This window comes from Montipora foliosa, chromosome 5 (genome assembly GCF_036669935.1).
Source record: "Montipora foliosa isolate CH-2021 chromosome 5, ASM3666993v2, whole genome shotgun sequence".
NCBI classification, from domain to species: domain Eukaryota; kingdom Metazoa; phylum Cnidaria; class Anthozoa; order Scleractinia; family Acroporidae; genus Montipora; species Montipora foliosa.
Genome location: NC_090873.1, coordinates 2,469,122 through 2,484,121, shown reverse-complemented (window position 1 = coordinate 2,484,121; position 15,000 = coordinate 2,469,122). Strand labels below are relative to the sequence as shown.

Genomic DNA, 15,000 nt, shown 5'->3' with positions numbered 1-15,000 from the left:
GGTAGTCATGAGAATTTGGTGTTATGATATCATAATCGTCATTCTCAATTCCTGTCTGACTGACATTTCATTAAAATTGCGAGGAGGATTTACAGACTGATCACTCCTTGGAGTCAAAGGTTTAATTCCCGTCGTTTCGTATTTTGCACCCGTCAATCAAATTTCCCGCCTCAATTATTTTACTGGACTGCGAAAAAAGACAATCCGAGAAAGTGGATTGAAATCAACCAATCACAACGCTGACTCTGACACATTGACCCGTCCCGTTACTGTGAGGGCAGTAAAAACGAAACCGTTGATTAAAATGTTTTCTTCAGAGTCTTCATCTCCATGAAAGGCGCAGTAGTGTATGAAATTATGCTAACAAAACTTGTTTCCCAAGAAATTAGCATCAGTTTATGTCATGTGGCCACACCTTGTTGAAACTGAATGATATTGTGGCATTTTCTTGGAGAGTGCTGTCTGGTGGTGGATCCACTGTTGCGGCAATTATTCGACTTCTTAGGTTGAGCTTTGGAAATTTTTTTCTGGGAAGAGAAGAGACGAAAACAGCAACTGAAATGCCTGTCTACTTGTCTTGTTGGTCTCAAATTATCAAGGAACAAGTGACGCTGTCTTGACCGACTCAATCACTCACTCTTCTTTGAATCCCATGTTCTTTCTTGTTCAAAAATGAAATAAGTTTGAAGCATATTTTACTTGTTGATTGAAAAGAAAAGGAAAAGTTTCTTTCCGCGGTACAATGCGAGTGGTCGCCTTGATCTACAGACCAATCGAGACCAGGGCTGAAATGACGACCACCTTGGCGACCATCTTGGCGGCCATACTGAATGAGATCAAAAGCTATTGACTACAAAAAACTTTAAAAGAAATAAATACATAAGTAAGTAAAATAAAGCGAAGAATACCCAGATTTTTATTTTTTTAAACAACTTCTTTTTTCCGTTGTATCTTAATAGGATGGTGACTTATGATAAAGGCTTTATTTACGAGGGTTAAAATCGATTACCCGTTGAGAGACTTTACATCATCATAGCTTTTTGATTTTTCCTTCTTACAGTTAGTTGTTCCCATTTTTGTGTTTCAAAAAGCAACCTTGAATTTACTTCATAGTTGGCTTGTAGAATAACCTTAGCGGCACGGTTGGATTGGCCCAAGCCGTATACTTGGGCGAACTGTTTAGAGATAGAAGCACAGACTACGACTTGCGTAGCTTTAGCTACAGCGGCGCCCTATTATGGAACGCTTTACCTGAAAGTATTAGGGCGACCAAATCAATTGGGTGGTTCAAGAAGGAAATCAATCGCTCACTTGAATCTTTGGATTCTCGCTCGGCAATCTTTAAAACAGTGTAATTTTAATTCCTATGTTATGTTATGTTATGTTATGTTATGTTATGTTATTGTACCCAATTAGAATACTATTGTAATTACTGAAGCTTTTCACCGAGTTTACATAAAGAACCAGGACCAAAAAATATCGAGAAAGGGAAAGAACAACAATGATTCAAAAGCACACTGAATGTTAAAATGCTCCTTGGATTTTTTGCTCTGATAACATCCTTTTGTATTCTTTTTGAAAACCTTGGTTCGTGGACATCATTGAAACTGAATGCACAGATACTGGAGTAAAAAGTCCTTTGCCAATCTGAGTCGGATCGTGGCGGGTGGACTCGGTCTGGTCAACTGGTGCGTTCCTGTCGATCCGAGTCGAGCCGACTCGACCCGTCTGTCCAAAAGTCGGTCCGTGTTACGGGAAATCGGTTTGCAAGGGACTTAAAAAATTCAGCAAGAACGGCGAATAAGGAGAGTAGAAAATGTCGGCAGATCGACTCGAGTCAGGTTGTCGGTCCGAGTCGACCCGACACGACCAGTCTCCGTTTACGGCGGTTTGCGAGAGATTAGAAGATTAATAATATACATGAAAAAACTACTCGATTCTGATTGCCTGAGAGCAGTGTAGTTCAAGTGAAACACAGCGCAAAAAGTGTAATACCAGTGAAATTCTGGATTATGATTGGCTAATGAACAATAGGGTTTGGTAAGAACCAATCAAACATTTTGTTTCAAATCAAGCGCGCGCCCTGGATGTCACCGTTGAAAAAATTTACTCGTGCTTATTTATTCCAAATTGCACTCAAAATCATGTGATTACCTATACATAATGGTAATAGGACTGATTGGAGTCCAATTTGGTGTGTAATCATACGATTGATTAACAAAATCGGACGACCGCGTAGCGGGAGTTCGATTTGTTTAATCACGAGTATGATTTCAGACCAATTGGACGACACGAAGTTCTGTTACCAATTAATTATAACCATTGCAATTTCCGAGAAAACAAAATTAATGCATTCCTTTTTCACTGTCTAATGTTACAAATTCGTCCATTTTGGAAAATCCCCAGTTTAGTAGGTTGGGTAGGTTGTTGCTATGGTTATTGTGATCAATTCTGTGATTGGTGAATTAAGCTGAGTGCCCTTTATATGATTGGCTGATATGACTGTTCGATTTCAGGTGTCCTATTTCAGCCAACTGCCCGATTTCACTGTCCGATTTCAACCCTACACAATAATTCGTAAAAAATAAAGTAGTTAATGTACCAATGGAATTTGAGAAAATTGTAATGGTTATGATTAAAACAAAACAGGATAAGGGATGGTAGAAGAAGTGAATGGATCGACGCAGCCCGATCGAATAGAGTCGGGTTGTTGGTCGACTCAACCCATTTGTCAAAGAAGAAAAAAGTAAGAATTTTTTTTATGGCTGTTATTTACCCGTAGAGCATGTGATTGATTCTATACTTGAGGTTTTTATTTTATCCGGTAACAAAAAAAAAGCTCGCTACTTCTGCAAAAATCTAAGATATCGACGAACCGACTCAAATTGGGTGCATTGGACATGGATAATTATTTTTGCCAGCAAATCGTGGTCCTCGTGCTGTGCACTTGGGCCATAAATCAAACTTAAAACACGCGGACATTTACAGCCCCGGAACACGGAATAATAAGATGTATTTGGAAGTCCTCTTTGTATACGCTGGTGTTATACTTGTTACTTAAGTAAACTTACCCATCTAACCCAGTCTGCTCCGTATCTGGGACCAACTCACTGATGTTATCATAAACAGTGAAAACAACAACGCTGCCTTGTGAATAACAAAAGATGAGAAGAGAATGAAACGACCAACATAAGAATATGAATATTTATTATATGACTAGCTCCGTGAGCGGGCAAGATATACCAAATCCCACGCAATTTCTCGCTTGGTCCCGTAAGATCAACGATAAGTTTTTTGGTGTTGTATCCCATATTATGAATCCTTTATTGACTAAGCTTGTTTGGTCAAGATGGCTATATTGGTGTCGTGTTTTTTACGGACCTCGACTTCGTCTCGGCCCATAAAAACATGCAAAAAAAAAACCTTGGCCAATATCCAGCCATCTTGGTCAATAACCCATATATCTTGCATTTGTAAAAATAAGTCTTCGCGTTTTAAAAAGCGTAGAACTTTCTTCTATTCACAAGGGAGTAATTTGTGTTGGTACTCGGTGATTTCAGCATATCTTCATAAAATTCAACGTAGCTAATGAACAAAGATGAAGAGAATGGGTTAAATCCAAAAATTCCAATCAGGCTTGTGATCGGTGAGTGAGGAAGACATACATGTAGTTTTGATAGTGATCTAGCGGACTTACTAAGGTTTCAATCACACGTCGATGCGATTTCTTTGTTTTGCTAGGCGGAATTAATGGTGCTATGTAACTCGGTGCGTCATTTGCATTCTTGCTAGGTGCATTTGAAATGCCAGGTAAAAGTCCTTTCGTAGCTTGAAATCTTTCATCAAGAGAAAGGTTGGCGTAGTGATGGGAGCATGGTTGTCGCGAGGGTGAGAGCAGTGACGCCGCAGTGGACGGTGCAGTATTGGCCCTTGGGTCGAGACAATGGGGAGACCATGTGCCTACCCCCAGTGTGGCTCGTATTCAAATACTGGATTTTGCCATTTGAGAACTCAAGTTGAGACCAAATCTATCCTAACTTGAGAACTATACTGGCACTTTTCTGTAGTAAAATACTCCCTGCCCTCCCCCCTTGTCGTGATAAGGAAAAGATAGCCCCCCAAAGGCCAAAAATGATAAAATTGAAAGCGAGAGCAAGAATTTTCTTTTACCGTTTCCTTTCAAAACGCCCGAAGGTAACGTGATACTCGTCCAATCTTCCTCAGTTGAAAAATTTGTTGTCTCTTTTACTGAAAAAAGGAGCTCATCTTTGTTGTTCGTCGCTACCTTGTGGATCTTCATTGCTTAAAAAAATCATAGGAAATTTTTATTGATTGAGGGTACCTTTGTCAAGTTCATATTGGTGCTAAGTTTTACAACAAGCCTTTTTTAATGGCACTTTTCAGTGTATGATATTTGCAGTCATTTAATTGATGGGGATCACGCATGGGTGAACTGTCAATAGAGATTTTATTCCAAAACAATTAAAATTATTTCTTGGCTCTAAGGAATAAATGGGGATTTGAATGAGTTGTTTTTCTCGAGGCTTTGGGGTTAAACATTGTCTACTATGATCGAAAGGTGATGGTTGGGCTCGAGCAGCAGGCCTGATGCAGCTAGGAGATTGGGTGAAACCTGGGAATTAACTTGGTAGTTAAGTGTACTTTCACCCAAAACAAAAGCATTTAAACCATCGTATTTCAAAAGTTTGTAAAAGGGAATAGTTTACCGTAAAATAAGAGAAAAAAGCAATAAGGATTATATGTTCTCAATTTGTGACATTGAAATGTCTGGTCAGATCCTCCTGGAAGATTTTGCAGTTGCCTCAAGTTTCTCTCATAGCTCTGTGCAAGTTCAAAAAAGCTCTGTGTATTCAGCATTTTGTTCAACAATAACATACATGGCCTCGAAATAGTTGTCACTTGTCTACATTTACGCACCATAGGTTTCTTCAGAGATGACGGCACTTTCGTTTTCCTTTAAATGAATTGTGGCGTACTTGAAGGCGAATGTTTCCAATGCTTGGCTCGCTAGCAATACATTTACATTCCTTCTTTCATCCCGATCGAGATCTCGAAGTTCTTTTAAAAATGTTGTTAAAGCCTTAACACCAACCTGCAGATATCAAGACAGTAAGTTGAATGTTCAGTTATCTGTTAACAAACATTCTTTTTTGTTAAATAAGTGGGTCAACCACTGGAACAGAAGGAAAAAAAATCATTTTCTTACCCTCAAAGAGCCGTTCTTTGTAGGATTAAGAGCCTCTATGTTCTTGACAAGGCGATTGAGCTGCACAAAAAATATACATATATAAAAATAAATTAAAATGACTAGATATGAAAATACGTCAAAGAGACCTACAGAACCTCGTTCCCAGGGTCCGGCACTGTTGTTCGACAAAGAGACCCTGGGAAAGAGGTTGGCATACGACATGCAAAAGTCCCTTCTGGGAGGACAAGACTTTTCAAGACAATCAATATCTTTCTAAGAAGATGATGAAAAATTCCCAAATTAGGCTATGTTAATCCAGTGACCTCGGATTTCCCTTTGTGTGTGTCAATACTAAGGTGGTACCTCGTGGGGGGGGGGGGGGGGGGGGGGGCGCGAGGGTGGCAGTTGTCACCCTTTGGAGAAATGAAATAAATGTTCGGTTAACTTTGATGAAGTTTTTAAAGTCAAGACAAGTAGCCACCTTTTTCTACAGTTACAACCTATCGTTATCCGCAAATAGGCCAGTTTCGTATTCTAACGGTTGGATTGGATCTAGCATGAAATGGAGGCTAATGTGGGCAAATTAATTTGTATTTGAAAAGATTTGCCTGCATCAGCCTCCACTCCAGGCTAAATCCAGCCTGCCGTGAGAATTCGAAAATGGTCTATTAAACTGGGTATTCATGGATGAAACCGGGGCAACGTCTTCGTATCTAAAATCCGCTTACAACAGGGGCTGCAGAGTACGGGGGGAAGGGACAAGGGAAGTGTGAGGGGAGAGATTTAGGAGAAGACAACTCCATAGGAAAAAAGTCTTGGGGGGGTGGGGGCTATAGTCCCCCAGCCCCTCCCTCTTCGTGGTCCCTGTGTAACAATTCAGGGGGCGAGTGGTTTCGGCTTAAATACTGTATTGTACCTTTTTACTAGCGTCCTGATTGGGCTGATGGGTGCTATTTTCTGAACTTGCACCAGAAGTAGTTGTCGCAATTGACCTGGTCAATGATGTGGAAAATCCGTTGTTGGTGCTTCTTCCTTCAGTTTCAGTCACTGATGTTCTCAGCAATGTATATTTTGATGATGCAATATTATCCGTTTGTTTTGTTTTTGGACTGGTGGATGGTGTGGAAAATCTGGCATTGCTGGTGCTTATTCCTTCAGTTTCAGTCACTGATGTTCTCAGCGATGTATATTTTGATGATGCAATATTATCCGTTTGTTCTGTTTTTGGACTGGTGGATGGTGTGGAAAATCTGGCATTGTTGGTGCTTCTTCCTTCAGTTTCAGTCACTGATATTCTCAGCGATGTATATTTTGATGATGCAATATTATCCGTTTGTTCTGTTTTTGGACTGGTGGATGGTGTGGAAAATCTGGCATTGTTGGTGCTTCTTCCTTCAGTTTCAGTCACTGATATTCTCAGCGATGTATATTTTGATGATGCAATATTATCCGTTTGTTCTGTTTTTGGACTGGTGGATGGTGTGGAAAATCTGGCATTGTTGGTGCTTCTTCCTTCAGTTTCAGTCACTGATATTCTCAGCGATGTATATTTTGATGATGCAATATTATCCGTTTGTTCTGTTTTTGGACTGGTGGATGGTGTGGAAAATCTGGCATTGTTGGTGCTTCTTCCTTCAGTTTCAGTCACTGATATTCTCAGCGATGTATATTTTGATGATGCAATATTATCCGTTTGTTCTGTTTTTGGACTGGTGGATGGTGTGGAAAATTCGGCATTGCTGGTGCTTATTCCTTCAGTTCCAGTCACTGATATTCTCAGCGATGTATATTTTGATGATGCAATATTATCCGTTTGTTCTGTTTTTGGACTGGTGGATGGTGTGGAAAATCTGGCATTGTTGGTGCTTCTTCCTTCAGTTTCAGTCACTGATATTCTCAGCGATGTATATTTTGATGATGCAATATTATCCGTTTGTTCTGTTTTTGGACTGGTGGATGGTGTGGAAAATTCGGCATTGCTGGTGCTTATTCCTTCAGTTCCAGTCATTGATGTTGTCAACGATGTTTCTGTTGATGCTAGTAACATCGATGTCGGTGTGATCGTAGTACTAGTTTCTTTGGTCGGAGTGACTGATGTAGTTTCTGATGATACTAGTACTATATCATCATAAAACGAAATAATTTTCAATTTAGATGCTACTCACTTCGTTCATTGAAACCACTAACATATTTCCTTCATCAAATTTTCTTTTTACAATGACTGCAAAATTCTCGCGCGCTCATTGGCTATTAAATTCTTCTTGTCAATAAGCGGACAGACACATAAATTTATAATTTATGCGATATTGACGCGATATTGGTCGGGTCAGATTGAATAAAATTGAAGTTTCTCGCATTTTTATCTCGCGTCTTTCTCGTGTTTTGACTAAATTTTGACCCCTCTGCCTTTTTGTTATTTTAGAAAACGAATTCATGTCAGTTTTTCATGCGTCTGTCCTATCTCTTCGTGGATCCACAGCTACTTTGACAATGTTATGGATTTTATTCAAATGATTAATTAAACGAAGCGTAAAGGCTTTTTTTCAACGGCACCACTTTAATTTCACACGAGTAATTTCAGAGACAACATTAGAAACAAAAGAAACTTCCTTTTCGTAGAATGTCCACACTATGTTTGGACGACGAAGATAAATTAAACCGTGAATGGTTGACTTCGATGCAGTTGAGCGTTGTTTTCAGAATATTATGATTTCTCGTTGATTCGATGAGATGAATGTGGCATTATTTAGAGCGGCGTTTGAAGGGGAAATGTTCAAGTTAAAAGAATTAACGCCAGGTATATTACTTCACAGACGACTTGCTCCACGATTGCTAAAATTTACAGACATGAAAGACGAATATCAAACAAACATCTTCTAATTTTTTTTTCTTGTTGAGCTTATTTCTGGAATTCTGCACTTAAATGGAAAAGAGAATGGAGGTCTAATTTGTCTGCTCCTCGTTTCTTCTTATTTTTCAAATACGATTTTGGTGTAAATCCCTTAAATAATCTTCTTTCCCCGAAGTCTTAATGTTAACCCTTCTTATGCCTGAACTCAATACATGTATAGACAAATGTGCTTGCACTACCAAAAACAACAACAACAATTTTAAACTGGTGCAAATCTTTTGTGACCATCATTTTTGGTGCGACCCTTTTGAACTGTCCATACCGCTGTCCATTCCACAAAAGTTTTTGATGGTTTGTCTTAGGTTGTGTTCGAGTCCAAGACAATCTTTGTTTTTTTGTTTGTTTCCCAGTATTTGTGAAAACTATATTTCGGCAGTAGCTATAATAAGTTCCAATCTCTAAGAAGGATGATATACACTTGTCCCGTGTCTGTCAGCTCTTCGTGTGCAGCAAGTGATACGCTTCCCAGTTGTTAAAAAGCTCTCCCCTCACGAGATTAGTCTTTAGTGACTTTAGTCTGTATTTGATGTAGGCAAAAGAGGAACTAGAGGATGAGGGAATATAACACATCCCCATGCCCCATGATAGTGTTTTTCAATCTATTTTAAGCTTCGCGCCATGCTGTGAAAATTATATTTCTTTCGAATTTTTAATGACACTATTACAATAGACCATATTGGACTGGAACTAGCTTGCGATGGAGGCTAATGCGGGGGAATATATTAAAAAGTATTTCAATTTGAAAAGATTACCCCCCATTTAGCCTCCATTGCAAGCTAGTTCCAGTCCAATACTGAGAATACGAATATGGTCTATTAACCAATCTGGCCTCGTTTGTTTAAAAGGTGGATAACGCTATCCACAGGATGAATCACTATCCAGCGGATAAACACTAGCAAAACCAATTGAGTTATCCAGTGGATAGTGATTTATCCAGTGGATAGCGCTATCCACCATTCAAACAACTGGGGCCAGGTGTCGTCCCTAAAATACATCAATCTAGATTAAAAAATAATATCATTGAAGGGGCCCATGTATGGTGGATGTGTTCTGTCCTTTCATCCTGTCTTGTTGTAGGATAAAGGAAACCGTTACCCTGTTCAGAGCTGTAATGGTGGACTTGATCACATCTCTTTGCAACCAGATGTCGATTGCTTAGAAGGAAGCAAAACGACGTGTTCGTCACTTCAGGAAGAATGTTCTCATTATTCACATGCCAGGAAGCTTTTTGTTTTGGTTCCAGCGAAAATCAAATTTGTTGCGCCAGCTTTCATCATAAAACGCGCGATTTAATTTTAGTGCTCGTTACTTTATCGAAGGAGAGAATCCTTTGAACTGAGAGAGCCAGGAGAGTTAAAACTCATTGCATATTCCATAAGGCAAACCCAGTCATTTAACAAGTATCATTAATTTTCATTAAGCGCTGAAAATGTTGGCTGTGAGAAACTTCTTCTCTACTAGCCATTTATATTTTTCAAGCAGATTTAGCTAGGTCTGTTTATTTTCATTGTCATTACTTTCTTTATTTGTTAGTAGTCTTCATGTTTAAATTCAATTGTACTTTAGGTAACCGTTACTTCTGAAGATGTATGTTGGAGCATACGAAACGTCAAGTTCATAAAAAGTTTACAACATGCGTTATCTCGTTATGTTTGTAACCGCAGTTTGTTGTAATTTTTACTCAAGTTGAAATGGCCAAAGAATAAGAGTGTCTACGATGTAGTTTGGTGTTAGCGAAGCTCTGCTCGCCGAAGAAGTATGGCAATATAACTACGAGAAAATTTGGTCATTCTGGGCACCGTACGACCGCCCGTACGTCCACCCCTTCATGTACGCCAATGTGACCAGTATCACGTTACCATATCAGCGGATCAAGTTTACACCAATAAAAGCAAGGTGACACACGCTAACACCAACCCAGTTTCACAAACAACCCGGTGAGTCCCCGGTGAGGTAAACACATCACGCATGCGCACAACCATTTCACCCGGTCAATTAGCAGCCATGGACAGCTGTTTCGACCTTGCCGGGGCTCATCAGCACGGCGTAGCTAATATACCAGGCGGGTGTTTTAGCACCCCTTTCAAGTTTACAGTACTTGTGAGTACTCTCCTGTCCTCAAGTGGCTTTGATAATTCATAGGATTTAGATTCTAGTATACTATAAATTTGCAAAAGTTGACAGATATGTCCAGAAATGCCTTTAATTTGATGCAAGCGTCACGAAGTAGTCCCCTTGCTCTTGTCCTCAACTTCAACATCATTGGTGTCGTCTGAATACAGTCAATGAACGTCACAAAGTGCCCCCCACCCCACCCTGCTCCTCACTTATTAGGATAAACAGCTGCAAATAAAGCTAAAGATAAGGCTAACTTTTACCCTTACCTTATTGTTAGAAATAGGCAGCAAAGCCTTTGACTTAACGGGACACTTCGTGTTGGATGTCAAAATTGGGCGTGCATCTGATTACTGGTGCTAGTCTTAAAATACGTGCAGTTGAGTTGAGTTGGTTTTTGTGTTTAATGCACATGAGACACTATGCAGAGAGATGCAGAAAGCGTTCACATTCCTTGGGATTTTCCGAGGTGTTGCGACTTTCCACCGAGTGTTATTTCGTATCTTTGTCGTACTCCTTCGTTGCACCGAACAGCATTGTTGACATGCTTCGCTTATTTCGTGCTTGCATGTTTACTTTGGAGAGGGAAGCGGCCAACAGCGTTCATTGCATATGTAGTAATTGATATTTCCTAGCTTTATTTGGCGATGAAGTTATCTAATTTGGCTTTAAATACAAAATAGCTTTAAAATATACGTTCGGAATTGTTAAAAAACCTATTATTATCGTGAGTTCGCGCATGTCGATGGAATATAATCATTGTTGAATGAAGAATTCTTTCAACCTGAAAGAAAGCTCTTTGATCAGGAGATCAAAGAAACCTCTTCGAAGCTCAGAGAAAGCCTTTCTAAACTCAAGGAAAGGTCTTAGACAAAAATTAGCCAATTTGTTAGCCATTTGCTAGCGATAAGGAAACATTATGTTTTGACTTTGTGGCCGCCATCATTGATATCGATGAATTCTTTCAGAAGCAAAGAAAGCTCTTCGAATCTTAGAGAAAGCTCTCCTGAGCTCAAAGGAAACTTTTCAAAGCTCAGAGGGCTCTCCGGAGATCAAAGAAAGCACCTCGGAGCCGAAAAATGAAAGCTCGGAGAAAGAACGCTACTCGGTGTTAAAGAATTTAGTTCTTCGGAGGCCACCCTAGCGAGCCCAGAGTTCAGAGAACCCCTTTCTGAGTTTAATTATGGATCCGTGAAAGAAACTTCATTTCCCAAACAGGGGCAATGTTTGAAAGTCACATATGATAGAAAATTCCCCTTTTTAAAGACTCGAAGTGATAATCATGGTGATTTAGCCTTAAATGGCACATTTTGGTTTACTGTTAGAACTTCCTATGAAGCCTGTAGTTGTAGAGAGCCTTCCAGGATACCGGTGACAAATCGTCAAGCAATTATAAGGAAAGGAAAAACAAGAAATAAAGTCCGGAAGGTCATTAAAAATTGTATTCCTGCATCATCGCGTTTATACCAGCTAGATGTTGATTTTATAGTTTGGCATCAGAGATTCATTTGCATAATACTAGGTTTGCTGCAAATCAAGACTTTTTTAAGCCATCAGTAGGCACTAATTATGGCATACCTGCATTTAAATATTCCGCAGTTTAAAAAAATGGGAATCTGTCCCACCAGAACCCAAACTTTTCCCATCCATACTCTATAAAAACCACTACAAAAGTTCTAATGACTACTCAAAACTGATCATAACTCATTGGCTAGTTTGGTCACTGTTAATATTGTCTTGACTAGCTAATTTTCTGTCACGGTAGTGTACTTTTTTTCCTGTAATGATTGTATAGTGTCTTATGTCTAGTTTTCTGTAACAGTGTACAATAAACTTGAAGTTGAACTTGATTTCTTTCAAAATTTTCAATTCGACGCTTAATCGTTGTAATACTACAGAAATGAAAAGAACCGATGGCCTTAGCTGGAAGAACTTGAAGGGAAATCATTTTGGCATTGTAGTAATGTCACAAACTGAACCAAACATGTAAAGGTTATTGGCCAGCCAAAGAAATCAGTATCCACCAATACTTCCCAATCAAGGTTGGTCACTAAATCATTTTTTTTTATTTTTATTTTTTGTTTATATTTGCCACACGAAACTTTACAATGATAAAATCAACCAGTAACAATATATATATATACATATACACATACATATATATACACATACACACACACATACATATATATACATATATATACATATAGATATACACATATATCTATATATACATATTTTTTGAAAGTGTAGCGAGGATACCCAATAGAAGCTAAAAGCTTATTAACACTGGGCACCTCGATCGATACAGTAGATCGTAAAACAAAAAAATAATAAATAAATAATAGCCGGTGGGCGAGTTTAATTTAGTGTCCTATCGAGAAGAATTTTTTTTAGTGAGGTCTTAAAGCTAGGATAATTGCTGGACAAGGTCAAATTACGAGGTAGGGAATTCCAAACCTTGGGACCTTGATGTAGGATCGTAAACTACTTAATGTTAGTTCTGCAGTAATGTGAACAGTAATTGGCAGCATTCCGCGTATCATACGTATGAATTTGTTGATTAGTAGAGAAAAGATTGTCAAAAGTGTTAGGGAGGAAGTGATTATGATAAGAGTACATAAAACAAGCCACAAGGAAAGCATTTATGTTAAAGATGTCGAGGATGTTAAGGCTGTAAAACAAAGGTCCAGTATGAGCAAAATAATCAACTCCACCTATGATTCTAACGATACGTTTCTGCAGGAGAAGAAGCCTGTTTAAATTAGAGGGATAATTGGAGGACCATACAATATTGCAGTAGTTAAGATAGGGATATACTAAGGTATAGTATAAGGACAACAAGGATTTCCGAGAGAGATAAAAACGAGACTTGCTTATAATTTCAATGGTTTTCGAGATCTTTTTGGCAACATAACTAATGTGTGACTTCCATGCTGGTCTACGAATACGCCAAGAAACTTCGTTACCTCGACTTGCTTTACAGAAACATTATCGAGCGTGATGTTATTATTAAAAGTGATGAATTTTTGTTTTGGATGAAACAATATATAATTAGTTTTGGCGATGTTAAGTGATAGTTTGTTGGCTTTGAGCCAGTTCATTATCTTCATTAATTCATAATTCATAACAGCTATGGTCTGATTACGATCTTTGTGAGAATAAAACAGACTAGTGTCATCAGCAAATAAAAACGTTTTTACAACCTTAGATGCATTTGGAAGGTCATTAATGTAAATAATAAATAGAAGAGGACCCAAGATTGATCCTTGAGGAACACCACATGTTATTGGCTCAGGTTGCGAACAAACAGCACCAAACTGTACAAACTGTTTCCTATTAGTCAGATAGCTGGCAATCCATTCAAGGGTAGGCCCTCGAATAGCATAGCGATCGAGTTTATTAAAAAGAATATGATGATCAATAGTGTCAAACGCTTTAGAAAGATCAAGAAAAACTCCGACAGTTGTTTCTTTGTTATCCATCGAAGAGGCGATGTTATTGGCCAATTGAATCAAAGCCATGATTCCTGCGAAAGCCAAACTGATTATTATGCAAAAGGTTGTAATCTGTCAAAAATCTATAATTTCGATTGTAAACTACTTTTTCGAAAAGCTTAGAAAAAGCTGGAAGAATAGAAATAGGCCGATAGTTTTCAAACCTTTCGGGATCACCTGATTTAAAAATCGGTAGTACTTTCGCAATTTTGAGGGCGTCCGGGAAACACCCACTCTCGAGAGAAAGATTAATAATTTCTGTTAAAGGTTCAAGGATCTTGTTAATACTGAGCTCAATTACTCGCATGGGTATGTTGTCAACTCCAGGAGCTTTATGGAGAGCAAAAGCTTGTACAATTTCTTTAAGTTCGTCGCCAGTGAGAAGAAGAAACTCTGAGAGTTCGTGCGGTTGCCTGGTTAAATAATCATAATAGTTTGCAGCAGTTGGTGCTATTTTGGACGCTTGATTAGGACCAATGTTAGAAAAGTATTTGCAAAAGTTATTAGCAATAGAGTCTGAATCTGTAAGGCATTTACCATTATTCTTAAAGGAGGAAGGATAGCTTAATGTTTGTTTACGTTTGTTAATTACCTCATTAAGTATATTCCAGGTAGCTTTAAGGTCAGTTTTGGAATTTGCAAGTTTTACATCGTAGTGATTTCGTTTCACAGTTCGAATTAAATTAGTTAAATTATTCTTAAAATCCTTATACGCTCTTTCATTTTCAGTAGTCGGATTCTCATTCATTATAAGCCGTTGAGCAACTGTGGTCCACCGAGGCTTTAGCAGCATTGCATCTACATCTATAAGTTCGTTTGACTTATGGCTGTTTCTGCTAATAGGTGCCCTCGTACACCTTTAGTATTTTTGACATACTACTGACGCCCCAGCGGGCCAAACACATGGCAGACCACAACACCGAAAACCCTGTACCCTAATCTTCTCGACTAATGTGTCGGTTTTTTGATATCCCATAATTATAAACAGTGCTTTGTCCTATTGCCACAAAGAAATGACTAAAATTTAAAACAGAAAGCGATTGGGCTGTTGCACAAATAAATGGAAACACAATTAGTTTTACGAATAGCATGCAATTGTCCTATGGAACATCATTTGAGCCACCTTCAACAACAAAAACACTGGTCTTGCCCATTAACACACAACTGCCATGCCATTGAATGTTAATACATATGCAAATAGCGTTATTGAAAGTTCGTTCGCGTTAATGAAGTTCATGGAAATACTAATGAACGTATATTTGCCGTAT

General features: G+C 38.6%; 1 protein-coding gene across 2 annotated transcripts in view; it reads right to left on the bottom strand.

Annotated features, from left to right (window-relative positions):
- Positions 1 to 15,000, bottom strand: part of LOC138003356 (adhesion G protein-coupled receptor L3-like) — a 104,092-nt gene that overhangs the window by 69,319 nt on the left and 19,773 nt on the right. For both annotated transcript variants that reach the window (XM_068849380.1, XM_068849379.1), the window contains exons 8-13: positions 6,126 to 7,327; positions 5,228 to 5,287; positions 4,939 to 5,113; positions 4,171 to 4,302; positions 3,072 to 3,147; positions 416 to 527 (exon numbers count right to left, since the gene is read on the bottom strand). In XM_068849380.1, coding sequence (XP_068705481.1) covers positions 416 to 527; positions 3,072 to 3,147; positions 4,171 to 4,302; positions 4,939 to 5,113; positions 5,228 to 5,287; positions 6,126 to 7,327 — 1,757 coding nt within the window. The remainder of the gene's footprint in view (positions 1 to 415; positions 528 to 3,071; positions 3,148 to 4,170; positions 4,303 to 4,938; positions 5,114 to 5,227; positions 5,288 to 6,125; positions 7,328 to 15,000) is intronic.